This window comes from Prionailurus viverrinus, chromosome B2 (genome assembly GCF_022837055.1).
Source record: "Prionailurus viverrinus isolate Anna chromosome B2, UM_Priviv_1.0, whole genome shotgun sequence".
NCBI classification, from domain to species: domain Eukaryota; kingdom Metazoa; phylum Chordata; class Mammalia; order Carnivora; family Felidae; genus Prionailurus; species Prionailurus viverrinus.
The window spans coordinates 96,124,053-96,148,190 of NC_062565.1; the positions used below are offsets into that span (position 1 = coordinate 96,124,053).

General features: G+C 35.2%; 1 protein-coding gene across 2 annotated transcripts in view; it reads right to left on the reverse strand.

Annotated features, from left to right (window-relative positions):
• The window catches only part of ATG5 (autophagy related 5), a 133,184-nt gene that overhangs the window by 20,387 nt on the left and 88,659 nt on the right, over positions 1-24,138 (reverse strand). For both annotated transcript variants that reach the window (XM_047859511.1, XM_047859512.1), the window contains one exon: positions 982-1,099. In XM_047859511.1, coding sequence (XP_047715467.1) covers positions 982-1,099 — 118 coding nt within the window. The remainder of the gene's footprint in view (positions 1-981; positions 1,100-24,138) is intronic.

Consider the following 24,138-nt stretch of genomic DNA (forward strand, 5'->3'; position numbering starts at 1 on the left):
TGTGTAACATATTAACAAGTATAATAATAGTCCACTGAAATTTCCCCTTTAGCTTGGTAACCAATTGCTTGGTTGCAAGTCATTATTCAATAGCAGGGTGATGATCAAATTATGGTACACTGATATGAAGGACCACAGTGCCATTAAAAAAAATAGCTTTAGAGAATTTTTAATGACTGAAACTATGCTCATGTTCTGTTAGGTGAAAGATACAGCAGGACATACAATTTTCCGCACACACACGCACACCCCTCTCAAATACTCTAGTGTCCATACACATGTGTGTGTCAACTGTGGTCTCCAGGGGTAGGGGGATGATAGCATTTATTATTTTTTTTACTTCTGCACTTTCTTTGCATTCCTTATATTGCAATTAAGAAAACAGAATTCAGTAATTTTGCTATTTTTCCTTTGCCTACAGGAAAATACTTTTAACCTACGTTACAAAATGAGGACTATGAAATAGGACAAGTTCTCAATCGCACATGTGAAATGTCAACGTCAAAGAGAACAATGCTGAGTGAAACTTTAGGAAGTGGCAGAAAATTCAAATAAAATGCTTATCCATTATTCAGTATTTTGAACTTTAAATTCTCAACCAAAGGTAAGAAAATTTTTTTACCATCTCTTGTTCCTAGAGAATGAAGAAACACAATGTAAAATTTAAAACAGTATTTACCAGAACTGAAGCTAGAAATGAAAGACCCAGGGCACCAGAGAGGGGGTAAGACAGTGTGTGATGTCAGAGAGTAATTTAAAAGCAGAGATAGTCAATTCCTTACTTTGTTAGTGTCAAAAATACATAAAGTAATAAATTAAACATTAAGTGATTCTGTTTCAAAAGACTGTTCCCTTACAAGATAATGAAAACATTTTCCTGAAGGGACCAGGAAACGTGATTCATAAATGCAGAATGCTTATGTTACACCTTAGTCATAAAGAGACATGAAAGAAATGTGTTAGTGCTGCTGACTGTGTTACCTTCAGGAGCCACTGCAGAAGGACAAACGTCTTTGAGGAGATCACCTAGTGTGTGCAATTGTCCATCTGCAGCCACAGGACGAAAAAGCTTCTGAATGAAAGGTCGTTCAGTCGTTGTCTATTTGAAAAATGAAAACAGAATTCAAACATTTACATCTTTGTTGCTGTGAATTACAAATTTATAGATCAGAAATTGCAAGCTGCCATCAGATGCCTTCTGATATAGTGTAATCAGAAGCATATGACATCACCAATGTGGTAATATCACCAGAAATGTTTAACACAACCTCAAGTAAATCTAATTGTGAGGAAGCAATCGGACAAATCCAAAATGTTTGACATTCTAAAGATACTGGGCCAAAGGGGCGCCTGGGTGGCTCAGTCTGCTGAGCGTTCAACTTCAGCTCAGGTCATGATCTCGCGGTTTGTGAGTTCCAGACCCATGTAGGGCTCCATGCTGACAGCTCAGAGCCTGGAGCCTGCTTCAGATTCTGTGTTTCCTCCTCTCTCTGCCCCTCCCATGCTCATGCTCTGTCTCTCTCTGTCTCTCAATAATAAATAAACGTTTAAAAAAAAATTTAAAAAAAAGGACAACTGGCTTCAACTCTTCAAATAAGTCAAAGGCAAAACACATCAATACGAAAAGATTAAAAAGGATTGGCAAGATATAACAACTAAGTACAAACAATAAATCTTGAGTGAATACTGTATCAGAGGGGAAAAATCAGCTATAAAAGACATTTTTGGAACAACTGGGGAAATACAGAATGAACATCAGATAATATTACTGAATTAATGTCAAATTCTTAGATGTGATCATGGTTATAAGGACAATATCCTTTAAGAAATTCATGCTCACATATTCAGGGATGAGGTGCCAAGCTGTCTGAAACATATATTCAAATGGTTGAGAGAGAACGAAGAGAGAGAGAGAGTGTGTGTGAGACAGAGCATGCACAAATGTAGGAAAATGTTAACTATTGGTGAATCTAGGTGGAGGGTATATGGGCTTAGTTGTTATAGTATTTTAATTTTTATGTATGTTTGAAAATTCTCAAGAAACACACTCATAAAGAGAGAACTGATGGTAGCCAGAGGGATGGGGGGCAAAATGGGTGAAGGGGAGCAGGAGACGCAGGCTTCCAGTTATGGAATGAATAAGTCACCGGGATGAAAGGTACGGCATAGGGAATACAGTCAGTGGAACTGAAACAGCATTGTGTAGTGACAGACGGCAGCTATGGCTGTGGTGAGCACAGCATAAAGTATAGACTTGTCTAATCGCTATGCTGTATGCCTGAAATTAATGTAACACTGTGTATCAACTAGATATACTTCTATTAAAAAAATTAAAAACAGGGGTGCTAGTGTGGCTCAGTTGGTTGAGCGTCTGACTTCAGCTCAGGTTGTGATCTCATGGTTTGTGGGTCTGAGCCCTGCATCAGGCTCTCTGCTGTCAGCACAGAGCCCACTTGGGATCCTCTGTCCCCCCTCTCTCTGCCCCTCCTCCACTTACGCTCTCTCTCAAAAATAAAATAAAATCACTTAGTAAAAAAAAACAATTTAATAAATCAGAACCCCAAAAAATTTCAAAATAGCAGATAAAGAATATCCTCTGACAACTGTTATTACCACTATGTTATAATTTACTGCTAATAATTTCAATGTATTGCCCACTTTTAAAACTAAGTTTCATTTCCCTTTTTTTTTAATGTTTTATTTATTTCTGAGAGACAGCCTGCGTGAGCGGGGGAGGGGCAGAAAGAGAGAGGGAAGACAGCATCTGAAGTAGGCTCTAGGCTTTGAGCTGTCAGCACAGAGCCTGACGCAGGGTTTGAACCCACAAATGCGAGATCATGACCTGAGTGAAGTCAGATGCTTAACCGACTGGGCCACCAAGGTGCCTGGGTGGTTTCATTTTTCTACACTGCCTCTGTAAGGAGCACAACAACGATGAGGAAAGCCTCATCATGACACAGAGTGCAGAGGCCCTGGAATCACCCCATCTGAATAGCACTATCATTTATGTGCTAAGTGATTCTGCCCCTGGGTTTCTTTGGAACATTGGGACATTTGGTATCTCTTAAGTTTGTTATAGAAATGAGTTAAGAATTAGCCAAGCACACAGAGAGACACACAGAATGAATGAATGAATGTTAAAGAGAATAAATACCTCTCCCCTTAACTGTTATTTCATTTTAAGATGGTAAGTTTTTACTTTAAGTTTCCAGGGGTGAAAAATCATAAAAACATACAAAAGAACAACTTTGTAAGTAAAAATACTCATATTTACATACAGTGCTTTCTAAAAAAATTACTTCAAATACCTAACCATTAAAGACATTAAACCATTAAAAACCAAGTTTGCTTGTTTTTTAATCACAGAGTATATCTCAATTTCTTCAACATAACTATTATAAATTTGGTTAAAAAAACATCTGTTTTTAAGTGTGGATATTAAACTAAAATGTATGAAAAAACAGACACAGTATATAGCATGTGAGCTACCTTTCCCAGCTTTATACTGTGTATTTAGTGGATACATAACAAATGTTAAAAATTATATTCCAATAATAGTTAAGTATCTGTGGCAATGAAAAAAAAACCTCGATAATTGGTAAGAATCTTGATAATTAATATGCACTGACTATAATGCAATTCACTTCACTAATTGAACTCTTTCTGGATTTTTCTAAAAGTATGACTGGTATCCTTCAATTTAGGAAGCACATACATTTCACACAAGATGAAACTGAGAACAATATCATGTAAAATCAAGGATTAACTATGTGAAAATAATAAGGGTTAGGGGAGTTCAAAGAATAAATAAATGAATAGAGGGCTGTAGTAATAATTTAAAATAGCCACTACCCACTTAGGGCTTTCTATCTTCCAGGCGATGGAGAGGCTTTTAAGACTTTTTAGCAAAGGAAGTGACGTGACAAAAGAGGCTTTTTCTCAAGACTAATGGAAAGCAGCACTGTGTACGGTGACTTGGAAGAGGGGTGAGAGGCTGTCTGAATAACGCGAGCCTATGTGATGACAACTGGGGCTGGGTCAGGACGATACCCTCAATGAATAAAAATAAAGTTAAAATGTATCATCCCCAGTCTGATCTGAAAATACTAAGATTTTCAGCAAAGTCAAAAAACATTTTCAGGATTCATTCACCCCCTACTTGGTGACCTAATTGTGAAGTGGTTAGCTATAATAATATATATTATAACAACCTGAAAACAATATACTTTTTAAAAGGCCCCAAGGGGGCTTAGCGAGATATTAAAAAACAGGAAGTGTTCTCCACTCCTATTCCTAGGGAAATGGCCTTCTCTTACCTCTTCTCTTACCTCTCCTCTTCCTACTCTCCCAAATCTGAGCAGTTATAATAAAGGTATGACTTCAACAACCTTTATAATGGTGTTTTTTGCTTGGTGGAGGGGTGGGGGATGGGGAAGGCCTTGTACTATTACCATACTCTAAGTAAATTCTGTAGAATAGCAACTAAGAAAACTCTCATCAAAGTAAAGTGATATTTCTCACGTAACAAAAACCTTACTTTAAAAGAACAATTCCCCAAAATACCTCAATCAAAAAATCCAATAAATATCTTCTGTTTAATATTCATTAGACTGCCTTTATATTGTTATTCTTTAAAATCTAGTATTCTAAAAAAGAACAGTTAAGTGAGTAAGCTACAACCAAGATCATGAAAACGACTTAATTTCGGGAGTTACTGTCCCTTAAAACAAAAGCTCCTCACAGAAAGCTCATAAATTCAAGTACAATACAAAGGTTCTGAAGGACAATCAGTATGCAGGGCAGATTCATGCAGATTTCTTAGCAGATCTCATTAAACCTAAGCTGAAGTTCAGCAGAGAAGACTAAATTATGCTAGAGTATTTAAAAGCTATCTTCCTTCTGAATACAGACAGAATTTTAAAAATACAAAAAACTCCACAAACATGAATTCTGCAAACTTTGATTTAGTATACATAAAACTGGATGATGCTAATGATATCCACATTACCTGAATCTTAGCCTCACAAGAAAGCCACTATAACAGGAATATAATACAATGCTTACTTAATCTAGCCATTTATTTATAAATATGCAAACTACTTCAGTGACTTCCAAGAAGCAGTATTGTTTGTTCTCTTGTAAGAAATAATATGACTTCATAAAGTCACCTTTGACTTTGAACATACTTCAAAAAATGTGTATGTTACTCATTTCTTAAATACACCAAATAGAATATAAAATTGGGCTGCTACTGGCTGGCTGCTCCCCGTCCTTCCCCTACTCATAAATGAAATAATAACTTTTCCTGTACAGGAAAAGTTTTCCCGTACAGGAAAAGTTATGCGGCTGATTTACCATGGAGATATACTGAAGAGAAGCACAGGAATCAAATTTACATCCAAGAAATAAGATATAGAGAAAAGCTTTATTTCCAACACAGCCAAACAGGTTAACCAGACAGGTTAACGTTAAAGTTGATAAAACAAGAAATGGTGACTTATTATGTGAGGCTGAATGACCAGACAATGTATAGACTTAAGAGTAAGAGGCACAACAGATAATATCGCTAAGACCAAGTTATTTTGAGTGTTATGGCTTACATAAAGTACATACTGCAGCAAACATGCAAGGCAGTTGTTGAAGAGCACAGGCTTTGCAGCCAGAAAGAACTGGCTCTAAGCCCAGGTTCTGTCATTTATTATAGGTCCATGGGCACGGTTACCTGACTTTCTTGAACCTCAGTTTCCTCAACTGTAAAACAGGAATAATTACACACACACACACACACACACACACACACACACACACACACACAGGTATAAACAGAGATAATATCTACACTGAAGAGTTTTTGAAATAATAAAATATAAGCACAGCACAGTTACAGTACATAGGACCACCTAAACACACATCCTAAGACATACACTGCCACCATGATCAACACTTTAAGCTTTATCCCAATTTAGCAGACTTAAATTTTATTCAATCTTATTTTCTCTTAAGTTCACTTGTCTGGATGCTAAGTCATGAAATTCATAATCATGAAATTCAGTTTAAAGGAAATATTGATACAGGAGACCTCATAAAAATTTTTTTTGCTCAGTAAAAGATAGTATGAAGAATATGAAAATGTTGACAAACCACAGACTGGGAGAGATTATCTGTAACCACATATCCAATAAAGGTCTTAATCTAGGTATATGAAGAACTCTAAAATATTTTATTTAAAATTTTTTAAATGTTTATTTGTTTTTTGAGAGAGAGAGAGAGACAGAGCACGAGTGGGGGGGGTGGGGGATGCAGAGAGAGAGGGACACAAAGAATCCCATGCAGGCTCTGAACTGTGAGATCATGACCTGAGCCAAAGTCGGAGGCTCAACCGACTGAGCCACACAGGTGCCCCGAGAACGCTAAAATATTTTAAAAGGACATTTAACCAACGAGGATATACAGATGGAAAAAAACAAAAAAACAAAAAAAACAAACAACAAAAAAAAAAACCACACACACACGAAAAAACTTTAAGTTTTTCTTACTTTTTTTTTTAAATGTTTATTCATTCTGAGAGAGAGTAGGAGAAGCAGAGAGAAAGGGAAAGAGAAAGAATCCCAAGCAGGCTCGACACTGTCGGCACAGAGTCCAATGTGGGCTTGAACTCACAAACTGCGAGATCATAACCTGAGCTGAAACCAAGAGTCAGACGCTTAACTGACTTGAGCCACCCAAGCACGCCACAAATGGAAATGTCTCACACGTCATTAGCCATTAAGGAAATGCAAATTGCAATCCGCAACGCAGTATTACCACACACCTACCAGAATGTCTAAAATAAAATGTTGGCAAGCATGTGAAGAAACTAGACCACTCATATACTGTTGGTGAAAATGTAAAATGGCAAAGGCCCTTCTGAACAACAGTATGGTAGTTTCTTACAAAACTAAACATGTATCTACCATATGACCCAGCAGCTCTACACCTGAATATCCCCAGAGAAATGCAAACTTACATCCTGCAAAAGCTTATACATAAATCTTCACAGCAGCTTTACTTGTAATACCCAAACTAGAAACAATCACAGGGTCATTCAACAGGTGAATGGTTAAACTATCTGTGGTATATCTATACTATAGAATTCTACTCAGCAATCATCATCATCATCATCATCATCATCATCATCATCCCTATTAATATATGCAACAACTCGTATGGAACTCAAGGGAGTTATGTTACACAGAAAAAGCCAATCTCAATCATATATACTGTATGATTCCATTTATATAACATTAGTAAAATGATAAAATTGTAGAAATGGAGAACAAATCAGTGGTTGTCAGAGGTTAGGGAGAGGAAGAAGCGAGGTAGGTGGCTGTGGCTATAAGAGGGTAGGTAACCCAAGAAATGCTTATGTTGGAACACAACTAAGAAATGTGAATAAGGCCTCGGGGTTGTATTGATGTCCATTTCCTGGATATGATATCATACCATGGTTATACAAGATGTCAAGAATGGAGGAAACTGAGTGAGGGGTATAAAGATCTTTCAGTATTATTTCTTAAACCTGCACATGAAAATTATACATGTGAAATTGATGTAAAGCATTTAGAACAATGCCTAGCACATGGTAAATGTTCAGTAAGTGCTATTAATGTTCTCATTAAATGTGACTTGACACTCCATAGAAATTTGTTGAATACGAATATGTATTTTGTATTGAGTCATAATACAAAACATGCAGGGTTATAAGAAGATACACTAATCTTATAGTTACCCTGTCACTACATAGCATTAGTGATGATTTTATTGTTTTGGTCATATATATTGTATCAACATATAATATGAATTAGAAGCGTTGGTTTTGTCAAAAATGGCAATTTACAGCTAGAAGGGCAAGTCAAACCATGGAGCCAACCAATGACCATAAAGAGGAGGGAAAATCCCATCAGACAGTAAAAGGAGATTCTGTTCACTCAAACAAAGTGAGATTAAAAATCATGAAAGAGAAAAACAAAAATTCAGCAAGGATACAACCTCAACAATGCCCAGCAGATGCATGATTCATTAGGTTGTGAACCTTACAAATGGCCTTAATTAAAAGGCAGAAAGGAGGAGAGGAGTGTAGATTGGGGGTCTCCTACTGAAACAGCCAGCAGAAGAACTTGATGAGGATAAGGGCCCTGGTTGTTAAAAAAGCTTGGACAGAATCATCCAAGTAGTAGTATCCACGTTCAGGGTCTCCAACCACTGTCTTGAATCACTGTCAACTGATCATTTGCTATAGTGAGTCTTAGATGGGCATTCTATTCCCCTTGGCTGGTTGGGTTAAAGAAACAAATATTTTCTTGACACTATATATATGTTGCATATTCCTAGGTGTAGCAACAATTTCTGATATCATCAGCAACTTTGTGTGTATACTTTGCTTATAAATCATCTGAAATAGGATGACTCACTACATGTGTAAGTACAATTTATTCGATTTACAAGAGTTCTATAAGTATAGCAAAGGATTTCTTTTGTTAGATTTGTAGGTATTTTTTTTAAATCGGCTATACTGAACTGTAACTGAAATTAGCAATTTGTTGATTAATAAAGAATGCAATTTGATTTGTTTCATTAACTGTATAAGTAGCACTGTCTTTTAAAAGAACTGAATCTAGAAAAGGGATGAATTAGACAAATACCAAGAAGTAAAAAAGATTGCTCTCATTTATATACAAAAATTACTTATGTAATATACTTTCATTTGTATATATGTACTAACCAGCATAAATTATACTGAAAAGCATTACAAAAACTAGATTTTACTATTTACAACTCTAATATAACACAAATTAACTGTAAATATGCCATCTATGCACAAAGTGCTTCCAATATCAAAAACCTCACCAACAAAATCAGTGAACTTTCATTTGACAATTTTAAAATATGAACTAAATTTAATATTCTGAAGAGCTTTACATAACAAGTAGCAAAAGTTTCATTGTACCAAAATGGTGACCATGATGAAGACCAATATAACTTTTTTTTACAGATCCTTAGGTAAAAAAGCAAAACAAAACAAAACAAATCCACAATATAATTAATTTTATAGAATCATGTAGTCACTGATACTCCATTATCAGCAGTGACAGGCATTACAAAGATATAAAGATGAATACATTGCAACGAAGAATACTGTACTTAATTCCTGCCAAGTTTATTTTTCTTTAGTTTTCTTAATGTTTATTTACTTTTGAGAGAGAGAGACAGACAGACAGACAGAACATGAGTGGGGGAGGGACAGAGAGAGAGGGAGACATAGAACTGAAGGAGGCTCCAGGCTCAAACTCACAAAACGTGGGATCATGACCTGAGTTGAAGTTGGACGCCCAACCAACTAGGCACTCCGTGCCTATGTTAAAAAAAAAAAAAAAAAAAAAAAAAAAAAAAAAAAAAATGAAGAATGCTTATAACAAAAGCATGTGTATGGTGACAACAAAAACTACTGAACAAATGTGCAGCTTGAACAGAATTATTCCAATAGCAGTACCCACATATAGGACCTCTGAGTAACAACCAGAGGGTCGGGGGTAATTTACCTCAGAAATCTTCACTCATTAAACATTTACTGAGCACTTATTACAGCATCGCTGCTGGTAGAAACAAAATGTTTAAAGTACACATAAATAATAGTAACATGGTGTTAAGTAAGCGATAACAGAAATATGTACAAAGTGTTGTGGAGAGAAAATTTAAAAGCATGAACACAAAATTTAACTCTGCACTTTTTGGGCAGCTAGAGCAAAAACAAAAATAAAACCAAAAAAGCTGTAAGTAGTTACATGATTTCATCTCCTAAGATTGGAAGATACACCAGTAGGTACAAAGTAAAATATGCTAAATGTGGTAGAATGTAATATATGAAAACAGGAGAGTTTCAAAAGAGGATGAAAACAGCAGAGGGAATAGAGAAGATCTTGGAACTTCCAACTTGAAATACGTAGCTAAAAATTTTTAAATAGAGAAAGAGATAAAGCCATTTCAGGCAGAGTCCAGGACCAATCTTTTCTTTCCTATGTCCCCTGCTCACTAACGGGTGCAGGGTGCAGTTGCAGCATGATGATACCTGTGAGAAATGAGTGAATGGGGGGAGACAAAAGTGGGGTAAGAGCTTAGCATACAGAGCCTGGAAATGTCAAATGTAGTGAAATTAACAAAGGCTTGGTGGAATCCCAGCTCACAACATGACTGACTGTGTGCCTAGAGCAAATTACATCAATCTTCAGGAGCCTGTTTCTGAATTTGAAAAATGGGAACAAATATATAGCTTTGAATTACTGCTGTGATAATGAAATAAGATGAGATACATAAAACATCTACTGCAGCAGGTGCTTAACAAGGGTTGGTTTTCATTCCTCTCTTTTAAACCACTGTTAACTGTGGAACCAAAAAAAAAAAAAAAAAAAAAAAAAGGTAACATTAGTCTTCACAGAATCAATAAGAGAGAGAATGAAAAATAATTGGTATTCAAGCATCAGTTCCCTTTGAAGTCTTATTAGAATAAATATGTGGCAGAAAGAAAAAGCAAACAGGGGTTTGCACAGGATATGCTGCCAGATATTACCAACAATGACACATGATATGTGCTTCAAACTGTGACATGCATATTTGGCCCAAGATATATTCATGCATGTCAAATTTTGTATCACAAGCTTTACAAAAGAAGCCTCATATTAAAATTAGCTTAAGAATATACACATTTATAATACCTCATTAAGTGAAAGAACGGACTATTTTCAAATGAATGCTTTCGGACCTTTACAGTAAACAGTCCTTTTGGTGGTGGGAACCGGGAGGGGAGCTACTGGGGGTTGGGGAGGAAGGGAGTCTGTGCCACTGAATCAGACTACTTTTATCCTTTATGTAGGGAAATAGAAGACTTGAAAATAAGCACTTTCTGTAGTTATGCTACCAGAGTCTGAAGTCCACTTTTAATATTCCCAACAACACTAAAAAATAATAATTAGCATTTGAAAAGCTGTCATTATTATAGTCAGGGACACTTCATCCTCAAAGCAGTAGTATCTTAATTGAGACTATGATTAAATGAAAGCACTCATCAGAAGTACATCCACACATCTGGTTTGAAGTCTGTGTTTTGTGTTATTTAAATTGTTATATTTATTATAATTCTGTCTAGACAATGCCAAATATACTTTGTCACATAAATGGTGAAGGCGAAATTTCTTCAAATACAAGCAACAGTTTGTGTCTTCCTCGTATGCGTTCACTGAATAAAATGTGTTAAAGGGAAGCACTACCTCCCTTACTCAAGACTGAGATCAATTTAATGCTACTTATGAGCCGATCTATAAAACAAGTTATGGCTTTTTTTTATATGAAATTATCAGTAGAGTGACCAAATGAGAAGCTGCCTACAAAAGTGCTAGGATTGATGTTTTTAGTAATAATTATCTTACTTCTTCTAAGATTTCAAAACCATACCAAGGGAATCATGGTTTAAATTTCATTATCTATAAGAGCTTTAAAATATCTTTGTGAATTTTACCCAAAGCCACACTAAAAAGGTGCGTACAAGAGTGACACAATTAATAGACTTTTCTACTGAAGAAAAAAAAGAGCACTTTTGTATGCAGACTATTTCTTCTTTATGAGATACTTCAGTAAAATAATTAAGTGCAGCTTTTAATTTGTATAAATAAAGAAATCAAAGTAGCAAGAAAAAAATCTGAGTCAAAGAGGTTGTACTGACCACAGAACTGAAATTCTGTTCTCTTGATGCTCAGTCAAGTGTCTCATCCACTAGAAAAGTGCTTCTCACTCTGGGCCGGGAGCTAGTGAAGCTCTACAAAGACCCTCAGCCCTGTGAGCATGGTCTGTGGGTTTACAGTGACTGCTAAATAAAGTGGATAATGTAGGAATGTGGGTAATGTTAGGTTTCTGACACAATTTAAAAAATTCATCTCACTGAAGTATCATCAAAAGTAGATTTCGTAGGGGTGCCTGGCTGGCTTAGTCTGTAGAGCATGTGACTCCTGATGGGGGGGGTGGTGGGGAGGGAGCTGTGAGTTTGAGCTCCATGCTGGTTTTCTGTAAAAAAAAAAAAAAAAAAAAAAAAAAAGAGGGGCGCCTGGGTGGCTCAGTCCCTTAAGCGTCCGACTTCAGCTCAGGTCATGATCTCGCGGTCTGTGAGTTTGAGCCCCGCGTCAGGCTCTGTGCTGATAGCTCAGAGCCTGCAGTCTGCTTCAGATTCTGTGTCTCCCTCTCTCTCTGACCCTCCCCCGTTCATGCTCTGTCTCTCCTGTCTCAAAAATAAATAAACGTTAAAAAAAAATTAAAAAAAAAAAAAGAAAGAAAAAGCAGATTCCATAATTCTGGTGATTTTTCTTTTTGGAAGCAGCAAATGAAAACAAGTGACAAATATTTCACTGATCTCACTGCTGAAGTAATCTGGTGATTAAGAAATTTAAAAAACCCAGCACTTGACTACTATGAAGAATAAATGAAAAAAAAAAAAAGCAATGTAGTAAAACTATAAAACTCATAGAAGAAAAGCCAGGAGGAAATCTTTATGGCCTTGAATTAGGTAATGGCTTCTCAGATGTACAACCCGATAGCACAAACAACCAAAGAAAAAATAAGCTGGACTTCATCAAAATTCAAAACCGCTGTATTTCAAAGATACCATCAAGTAAATGAAAAGAAAACCCACAGTGCGGCAGAAAATATTTGCAAATCATGTATCTGATAAAGGATTCATAACCAGAATATATAAAGGAACTCTTACAATCAACAACAAAAAGACAACCAAATTTAAAAATGAGCAAAGAAATTGAAGATGTTTCTCCTAAAATGCTATACAAATGGCCACTAAGCACATGAAAAGATGTTTAACATCATTAGTAATTAGGGAAGTGTGAATCAAAACCAAAAATATATACCCCCTTTATACCCATTAAGGCAGCTATAATTAAAATGATAGAAAATAACAAATATTGGCAAGGATGTGGCCAAATGGGAACCGTCAAACGTTGCTGATGAGAATGTAAAATGGTACAGATGCGTTGGAAAGCAGTCCAGCAGTTCCTCAAAAGATTAAACACAGAATTACCACATAACCCAGCAATTCTATTCCTAAGTATCTACCCAAGAAAAATGAAAATATATGTCCACACTAAAACTTGTATGTTAATGTGCATAGCAGCAGTTATTCATAATAGCTAAAAGGTAGAAACAATCTAAATGTCCATCAATTGGCGAATAAACAAAATATAGTATTTCCATGGAATGGAACATTAGTTGGCCATAAACAAATGAACTGAAGTATTCTACAACATTGATGAAACATGGAAACTTAATGCAAGTAAAAGAAGCCTGACACAAAAAGCCATGTTATAAGATTCTATTCTGAAAATGTCCAGAACAGACAGAAAGTAGATTAGTGGTTACCATGGGCTGGAGAAAAGGGAAAATGAGGAGTGATGCTTTTTGGAGTGAAAATGATCTGGAATTATATAGAAGTGACAGCTGCATCAACTCTCTGAATAGTCTAAAAATAATGGTTTTTTTTATTTTTTAGAATATTCTAATAAAAATTTTTAAAATTTTTTAACTTTTTAAATTTATTTTTGAGAGACAGAGAAACAGAGCATGAGCAGGGGAGGGGCAGAGAGAGAGGGAGACACAGAATCTGAAGCAGGCTCCAGGCTCTGAGCTGTCAGCACAGAGCCTGATGTGGGGCTCGAACTCATGAACCTGAGATCATGACTTGAGCTGAAGTTGGATGCTTAACTGACTGAGCCACCCAGGCACCCTCAAAAGGATTTTTTATACTAACAGCCATTCAATTTCTGTTGATGCCCATTAGAAGAACAAAGTTACATAAACTATAAAGATCTTTGTACCAGCAAACTTGGATGACCCAATAGATACTGCCATTTTTATTTAAAAAAAATTTTTTTTTAACGTTTGTTTATTTTTGAGACAGGGAGAGACAGAGCATGAACAGGGGAGGGGCAAAGAGAGAGGGAGACACAGAATCCAAAGTAGGCTCCAGGCTCTGAGCTGTCAGCACAGAGCCTGACGCAGGGCTCGAACCCACAAATGTGAGAGCATGACCTGAGCTGAAATTGACTCAACCAACTGAGCCACCCAGATACCCCTAAACTTTTTTTTAAAGGAGGTCAAAAGCCCCCAAAGAATAAGGATTAGATTCCTGCTCTAATTTAAAAAAAAAAAAAATCACTGGGGCTCCTGGGTGGCTCAGTCAGTTAAGCATCCAACTCTTGATTTTGGCTTAGGTCATGATCTCACAGGTTCGTGGGTTCAAGTACCACACTGGGCTCCGCACTGTTAGGATTCTCTCTCTCCCTCTCTCTCTCTCTCCGCCCCTCCCCTGCTCATTCTCCACACCGCCCCTCAATAAATAAACTTTAAAAAAATTACAGGTTTTTCTTTAGAAAGTTGTATAGCATAATGGCAATTTTAAAGCTGTCTGTAGAAAATTCAATAACTTTACCTTAAATGTTCACCAAAACTCATTTCAAATTCATGCTCTGATACTTAAAACCAAACGGTTTTGAAATTTAAAAATGGGTTAAAAGGGGTGGGCTTACTAAAATAGACAAAGAATTTAATAATAAGGGGTTATATAAAATAGAAGTTGTCACCAAATACAGTGTCTAGATCATAAAAAATGTCATTATTGATAAGCGGCTACTGAGACTGTGGACTCATTATGTCTACTGTTTCTGAGCTTTCTCACAAACCTCTCTACCAGTCAGGGTAGCAAAGGAGCTGCTCACCTTCCTACTCCCTTACTAGCTTGGAACCTCTGGTTCCCACCCACATTACTGTGACCTGACTGGGGAGGAGGGACTCCGTAGCAAGGACGGATTCTTCCTGTTGCAGATTCTTGGCTTTGAATCCAGAATGGTAAAGGAACACCACCATAAACACAAGTTAGGGTCTAGAGTACTGGTGTCTTAGTTCAGTCTCATGATTTACACGGCCTTTCCTAAGAATTTTATTATTTACAGTACAAGCCCCTATCTTCCCCAAAATACGAAATTTGGGGAATACAATACCTGAATAGAGAATGGTCTATAGAATCCAAAGAAGGCTGTATGTATCCCAACAGTATTTTATTTCAAGCTAGCAATAATCCAATACCACCAATTCAGCAAGTCAAATTACAGGGTTTTTTTTTCCACAATGGAAGTTTTAAAACAATAAACATTTTGTTATTGAGTACACTGAAATGGTGATTTTTAAATAGGGGACTAAGAGGATCATATACATCAAAGATTAATTCCTGCATAATTTAGGTGAGTTTATCTAACTGAGAAATGGAGGTAAGGAGAGGCAAGAAGCAGTCAGCTTCAAAGAACTCACTAGCAAAAGCATCAGGATGCACTGTGGCTAACACAGCAACAATCACTGTACTTACTCTGAAGCCCTCTTAGGAACCAGGCCTTAAAAAATGATAAACTTGGTTGGCCTCATGAATAGGTATCAGCCAAACTACAAAATGAATCAGAGTGTGGATCCCAACTTAAAATACAGTGCTTAATTTAAGTAATTTTTTTACTCTTCCAAAAGCAGCATCATTGGTCCCCAGAATTAATTCTAATTAAAGGAAACCTTCCTTATTGTACAGTATAGGATTTCAATAATATTTAATGTGGGCATTGTTAAAATACTCCAAAAAAATGAAACTATTCACTTATATATAATACGGCTTAAGAAGTTACAGAAGTCTAAATTTATTTAAACTTTATAATGATAACGTGTTAGGGGGAAAGGCAAATTTGTTAGTTCTACTTCATTAAGGATTCCTCAAGCAACGTAAAAACTAAGTTCAAGTTACACTTTGATGTGAATATCCTTTTGAAAGCTACTCTACCCTGTTTTATATGAAGCATCTGTAGCTAAAATGAACACCTAGTGAAGAGTATGGATGCTGCATTACATAAGCAGACGTCAGAAATGTCCCAAGCTGATTCTAAGTTGCTTTAAACATGTACACAGAGTCAGAAATTAGCTATGGCTTACTTCTAAGAAGTAACAGATAATTACCCTCATCATGATGAAAAGGATTTTCAATGTAAGCTAATAGAGGTATTTTTCCTATAGCAAAGCTCTGCTTTTAAAAATAAACTTCAAAACTTTAATTAAAATAGGAAATGCTTTACTACATAGTAAAAACACTTCTCAGTTTAGTGAGGCAGAGAAAGGAAGGACTCTGAAAGGAGGAAAAGTAAGGACAGGACATAGAGATGAAGTAAAAGAAAAAGGAGGAAAAGAAAAGAGACAGGAAGAGTAAAAGGATAGAAAGACCTATATATGTTATATTATATTATATTATATTATATTATATTATATTATATTATATGAAATATATTATTTCTCATTTGAAACTAGCAGGAGAAATTCTTTCCTTTTATATACATGAAATAACTCATGTTCCTCTTATCTATGCTTTGAAAAATCTAGACAAATAAAATGTTAAGAATCTTACTACACTGGATTTCTGAGTCCAGTTATGAAAGCATGCTATTTCTTAAAATACGTTAATTGTCTACAGTGCAAATGTAATTTCCATTTACAACGATGTTTTAAAGACAAGTTTAATATGGTGTAAAACATGGTTAAATTAAACTCAATAGTAAGTAACACACATTAGTTTGACTCTTCAACGTTTTGTGCATATTAACTTAGCCACGTATCTCATACACAAATCACTCATTAGTGAATTCAATAATCAAGTGAAATCCTCAGAGTACTAATTCATTATCATTTCACAGCTAGTACAATTTTTATAAATTTACATTAGGTATAAAATTGTGTCACAATGTATGTATGTGGACAGATGACTTTAAATGAAAAGATCACATCCAAGGTAGATCTATGGTCTATTCAAATATGGTTTCCAAATGTACCCCAATTCTGTTGAACTCATGATCAGATACATTGTTCCACTGATAGAGACCCCCGCCTCCCACCTACCCGCCTCAAGCAATACACGAACAGTGGCACATTGAACCAGCATTGACTTCCCTTTAAATTTTTAGCCTTTTTAGAAGCAGACCTTTGAATGATACATCCTGTTTAAGACAAGATATATTGTGTAAAATGTCCTTAAAGCATCAAATTGAGATAATACATACAACTGAATGTTTACACTAGATCATATTTCTTAACTGAGAATTAACATTCTAATTTATCACAATGAATTCTGTTAAAGGAGTAACTTGCCTAAAGATCTGAGGAGTTTCAAATACGTATACATCAATATCTCTATCTATCTAATATACACATCAGTATATCTACACAGGTTTTTCTAAATTTATATTATCTCCCTAGAACTTATTACTATAAACAATCTGCATGGATCACAAAGACTATATAATCTCCCACAAAGCCTTGAAAATTAAAAACAAAACAAAACAAAAATAAGTATGACCCAACAACTGAGATATACACCTCATTAGACTATGATACAAGGAAATGAAATGTCAAACAAAATTTGCCAGGCCCAGGGCAGACAAAAAGAACAGGATATTAGTCTTGCACTTTTTCCCCCTGGTTTTTTCTTCTAGTATTCCTAAATAATCATCCTATTTGTTACCTACTTGAAATTATTAGTCATTATTTTAAAAGTATGAGTAAACCAAAAGCAACTATCATATTTACCCAAAAGAAGGAACCACTACTAAGAATCAAAGCCTAGTAATTCTGTTCTTAACAGACAGGTGTTGTGTGTTCTGGCATGTTATATGAAAATCATTTATGAGAAGAACAGAAAAAAAAATCAGAAGGTAGTTTTCACTATTGGAATAGATACATGATTAAGCAAATTTTCTTACACTGTGAAATTATCAACAGATTAAATGGCCACCATACAGGGCATCATTTCTGGATGTTGGCACTCTCTGAGATGGAAAGAAAAGGGACAGAATGAAAAATGTGGTAGTCACACAAAGAAACTAATTTGGGTCTCAGAGATCTTTTCAAATAATAGGTTAAAGGAACATTATTCGGGACTAAGCTTAGGCTTGCAACTGCCAACACTCTTAGGCCAGCAGTAAACTGGGGAAAGATGGGAAGACAAGTGAGTCCCTGAAGCAGCAGGAAGACTCTGGCTGACCATCATAAAGTATAGGTTGTTTCTGGTATCTATTACCAGGATTGACAATTCCTCCAAGAAACTCAAACATTAACTATCATCTGAGGTGCCTTAATAAATGCATACTAATAATCAAGGAGTAAAGCTGACATAAAAATATTTTCTTAAAAGAGTTACATACAAAGACCATATTTTATGATATAAACACTACTGAACTTAGGTATGAAACAGCTCTATTTTCATCTTAGCCAACAGTTATAACTTTTTAAGCCATCTCACATTTAACCTAAGCTTTTGCCAAATTTCAAACTCACCACACAAACTTATTTTTACTGTATCTATTCACATTCTCAAAGAGGTATTAAAGAGAGATGAAATGATCAAAAGCAGAGAATGGGTTATATACCAATTAGATGATAATAAGGTTAATTTTTACATATGTTAGAATATTACAATAAAAACACTATGTGTCTTATGACAATGAAGAATTTCTTTGTGGAGGAAGCTAAAAAATCATTTTTGGGGAAATAATTAAGACCACCTTACACAATCCATTTCTCTTTTAAAATGAGGTATTGAATATGTTGGCTTTTAAAATTATCCCATACTACTACATGCTTAAGCATGGGGAGTGAAGTTCATTCTATTCCTAAGTTTGAGAGTTCAGGTTTTCATGTAATCACTAAAAATTGCCTAATTGATAATTAGAAAAAGAACATTCTATAAATAAAAGAGAAAGAAGACCACACAATTTTAGCTGTTTCAATCTCTTCACACTAAAGGATGTCATGTTTTTACTTTCTGTCCATGCATTTTCTCTAGTAGAAGAAAAAAAGGACTGTAGGCAGGAAACAACCAAAAGGGTGGAGTAATAAGAAGCCTGATATGTGTAAAAACTGGAAAACAGTCTCAAATGGAAAGTTACACTAGAACAGAGTAAGGAAATAAAAGAAATAAACTTAACATATATCAAAAGGAACAGTGATTAAAGGTACAGGCTCTGGAGCCGGGCTACCAGCTCTTCCATTTACTAAGGTGATTGACGGTAGGCAAGTTTCAATGACCCATCTTTATCTCAGTTACCTCATCTACACAACGAGGACAGTGCATATATCCTAGAGGACTGTAGAGAGAATTAAATGAATTTAAAAACGTAAAATATTTAAAATAGTATCTGGTATACAGTACTTAATAAATGTCAGCTATTAATTGTTATATTGTCTACAGTTTAATTACCAGCAGTATTTTTAATCTTGAAAGTATTAAATGAAACAATGACCTAGCTTAGTGCAACAAAATAATATTGAGAAAACGGTGACTTTAATTTAATTATTAATTTAAAAATAACTTTAGGAGTTTGGGATAACAACAACTTCGCATATTTTAGTTTCTCTATGAAAAAATAAGACATATTTGCCATCAGATTATCTGTTAGAAATTAATAAAGCAAAATTTTACAAAGCTCTAATAAATATCATTTGCTCTCTCATCCAATGCTTTAAAAATAAAACAGCAAATCATCTGCATCAGTTACTATTCCTATAAATGACAATTGTTTTAAAATACACCTACCACATAAGCTTATAATTTATAGTTGCTTTCATTTTTCAAAAATCCACAGACAAAGCAATTTAAGTCTAAAAACCATCTCAGAGTAGTAGCTAGCTGATTTAGCAAAGGCAATCAAAACTTGCTGTGTTGGGCTGCCCCCTACAGGCCTCAATTCATCAATTTCTTTTAAAAGGTGTGTAAGTAAAGAATATCATCTGAGTTTTAACATTAAGAATATTAATACCAGGGGCGCCTGGGTGGCTCAGTCGGTTAAGTGTCCGACTTGGGCTCAGGTCGTGATCTCATGGTTCGTGGGTTCGAGCCCCATGTTGGGCTCTGTGCTGACAGCTCAGAGCCTGGATCCTGTTTCAGATTCTGTGTGTGTGTGTGTGTGTGTGTGTGTGTGTGTGTGTCTCTCTCTCTTTCTGCCCTTCCCCAACCCCCCCAATAAACAAACATAAAAGAAAGAATATTAATACTAAGCAAAGTATTATGTCCTCATTCATTCATTCTAGCAGGAAATAGTCTCTGAGAAACATCTATAAAGATACAGTGAAAAACCAAACAATTCCTTGTCCTTCAAGAATTCATAGGTTACTGCTTGCAGTTAAACTACACAGACTTCAACAGAACCACAGTGAAATACTACAAAATGGCTTAAGAAGTATCTATGCTAGGGGCGCCTGGGTGGCTCAGTTGGTTAAGCATCTGACTTCGGCTCAGGTCATGATTCGCGGTTTGTGACTTCGAGCCCCACGTCGGGCTCTGTGCTAACAGTTCGGAGCCTGGAACTTGCTTCGAATTCTGTGTCTCCTCCTCTCTCTGCCCCTCCCATCCTCATGCTCTGTCTCTGTCTCTCAATAATAAATAAATGTTAAAAAAATTAAAAAAAATATCTATGCTATATCACAATGCTGTGTATAGAAAAAGAACTAGGTTGGAAATCTAGTACTCAAGTTCTACTCCTGTCTCTGCCATCTAATATCCAGTTGAACTTTGGGGAAGAGTTTTGTGCAAGTTGTTTCTAAAATTAGAGGTTTTAATTAGATGACTCCTAAGGCTCCCTTCAGCTCTAATATTCTATAATTGTATCTGTCATAATAAGAGGTAGAAGGAAAACATTTTTAGAAGGAAATGTTTTAAAATAAAACTCAGAGAAAGAAGAAATAATTTTTATATGGTATGAAGGGTTGAAGCCTATATGGAGAAATAAAGAAAGATTTCTTGGGGGAGATGACATTTGAATTGAGTTTAGAAGCATTCTGGGACTAAGGGCTATTCCCAGGACGAGTGAACAGTGTAAGAAAATAAAACATCAAGCATGTTTTGAGGAACATGTGATACTATTTGATTAGAGTCTAGCTGTGTTTTACGAAAATCAAAGTAACAGGAACTAGAAGTTAGTGAAAATGGTCAGAAGGGGATAAATGCAAATGGTTCTAGTACATTACAATGTACAGTTCTAAGAAATGGATCAAAAGTGATTCCAAGGTATTGGTCTAGGAACTTGAATGAAAGTGGTAAAGAAATAGGGAACTGAAACAAAAAAGAGGGTATATGAGTGTTTGGTAGTGATGAGAAATAGATTTTGGGAGCCAGATAAAGCCTCACAGAGAAGACTATGCTAAGACCAGAAATACATTAATAAATGGAATGAGCTATTTGTCCAATATGTCCTAACAATCATAAAAATAAGAGAACATAGGAGGCATAGCAAACCATCATTGTTGCTGATAAAATAACTCACAACAGAACTAATGACCTATATCAATAACATCTACTACTAATAACAGCAAATAATCTGTAAATTATTTATGTATCAAGCACAATACTGTATTTAAAATATTACATTTAATATTCACATCAGCTCTATAAGAGATTATTATCCTTATTTTACAGATGATAAAATTGAGGTCCAGAGATGTGAGATGAATGCCCCAAATCACACACACATACAAACTTAGTAAAGTTGCCTAAATGAAAACTTTTCCATCTTAACCACTTGCTATATCAATGAATGCTACAGATTTGATTCTTTCAAATTTTTCAAAGTTATGTATCAGAGAACTATGTGGGAAAAAATTTCCAAAAAAAATCAAGAATGTACAACTTTACAAAAAGTAATCTTCCATAATAATTTATAGCAATATTCATGCTCTCAAACCACATACTGGGTTAAAATCTTTGTATTTAGAAATAATTACAAAGAGCAGATCTCCTTAAAAAAAAAAAAACTCAGAAAACTCTTCAGCCTTTGCTTTCTTCAAATTTCTACAAAATCCACCTATCTAAATTTGAAGGTTAAGAATCATGAAATGGTGATGTCCTCAATAATGGTGGAATAAGAACTTCAAATACTGTTTTCTCCATAAAAGTAGTAAGAACACTGGCAAAATCTGTAAAAAAAAAAAAAAATCTATAGAACAGATCTATAACAAATAAGAGAAGGAATTAGTAATTTTAAAATATTCCCACAAAGAACACCCAGGACCATATGGCTTCACAGGAGAATTTCACCAATTATTTAAAGATTTAACACCAATCCTTCATTTTTGTCATTTCTATTTTGACACTGTATTGGGATTTCTAGCCAGGGAAATTAGACAAGAAAAATAAATAAAAGCATTCAAATAGGAAAGGAAGAAGTAAAACTATCTTTTTTTTTGTAGTGACATGATTTTCTATGAAGAAAATTCTAAGGAACCAGAAAAAAACTAATACAGGTAATAAACAAGTTCAATGAGGTTGCAGAAAATAAAGTCAATAAACAAAAATCAATATTCTTTATATATATTAACAATGAATAATCTAAAAATGATAAAAAACAACTGAATCAAAAAAATACACAGGAATAAACAAATTTAACAAAAGAAGTAGGAGACTTGTATACCGTCAACTACAAACCTTGTTGAGACAAGCTGAAGACCTAAATAAATGGAAGGAGATCCTGTGTTTAAGGACTGAAAGACTTAAGATTGTTTGTTAAGATAGCAATACTACACAATTTGATCTACATATTCAATACAATTCCTATCAAAATCCTAGATGCCTTTTTTTTTTTGCAGAAAATGATGAGCTGATCCTAGAATTCATATGGAAATGTAAAAGATCCAGGATAGCCAAAATAAACTTGAAAAAATGAACAAAGATAGAGGACTCCTATTTCTCAATTTCAAAACTTACTACAAAACTACAGAGTTCAAGACAGTGTGGTAGTGGTAGAGGCTGGACATGTAACCAGTGCAACAGAACAGAATCTAGATATAAAAACCATACATTTGTGGACAATTCATTTCCAACAAGAGTGCCAAGACAATCCAGTGAGAGGAAGATAATTCTTTTCAACAAATCACACTGAAGACCTGGAACATCCACGTACAAAAGAATGCAGGTGAGCCTCCCACCCTGTACTACGCACCCAAATTAATTCAAAATGGATCAAAGACCTAGCTGAAGGAACCAAAACTGTAACAGTTTAGAAGAAAACAGAGAAAGGAATCTTCATCACTCTATATTTAGGCAATGGTTTCTTAGATACGACAACATAAAAGCATAAGTAATCGAAGAAAAAATGAACTGGACTTCATCAAAACAAAAACTTTCTGTGTTTCAGGGATACTGCCAAGAAAGTAAAAAGACATCCACAGAATATAAGAAAAAATCTATAAAGCATGCATCTAGTTAAGGTCTAGTATCGAGAATATAAAAAGAACTCTTATAAATCAACAATGAAAAGACAATCTAATTTAAAAATGAGGCAAGGATTTAAAGAAACATTTCTCCTAAGAAGATACACAAACGGCCAGTAAGCACAAGAAAAGATGCTCAATAAGACACTACTCGTTAGGGAAACGCAAATAAAAATCGTAAGGAAATAGCCCTTCATATCTACTTGGGATGACTGTGATCAAAGAGATGAACAGTCACAAGAGGTGCAGTGACATGCAGAAATTGAAAACCCACACAACGTTGACAGAAATGTAAAATGGTACAGCCAATTTGGAAAACAGTTTGGCAATTCCTCAAAGGGTTAAACAGAGTTCCCACTTATTCCTCTCCTAAGTATGTACTCAGGAACTAACTGCAAATATGTCCACCCAAAAACCTATGCACAAATGTTCATGGGAACATTATTCATAATAGTCCAAAAGTAGGAACTACCCAAATGTTCATCACCTGACTGAATGGATAAACAAAATATGGTATACCACTACAGTGAAATGTTATTCAGTCATAAAAAAGGATAAGGTACATACTATAAGATGGTTGGACCCTGAAAGTATTAAGCCTGTGAAAAAAGGACACATTAAGTGATTCTATTTATATGTCCATAATAGCATTGCTAATGGGTATAGGGTTTCTTTTTGAGGTGATGAAAATATTCTGAAAACAGACAGTGGTGATGGCTGTGAAAATGAATGATAGGTCTTCAACTTCCAAGTTATTTATTATTTTATAAC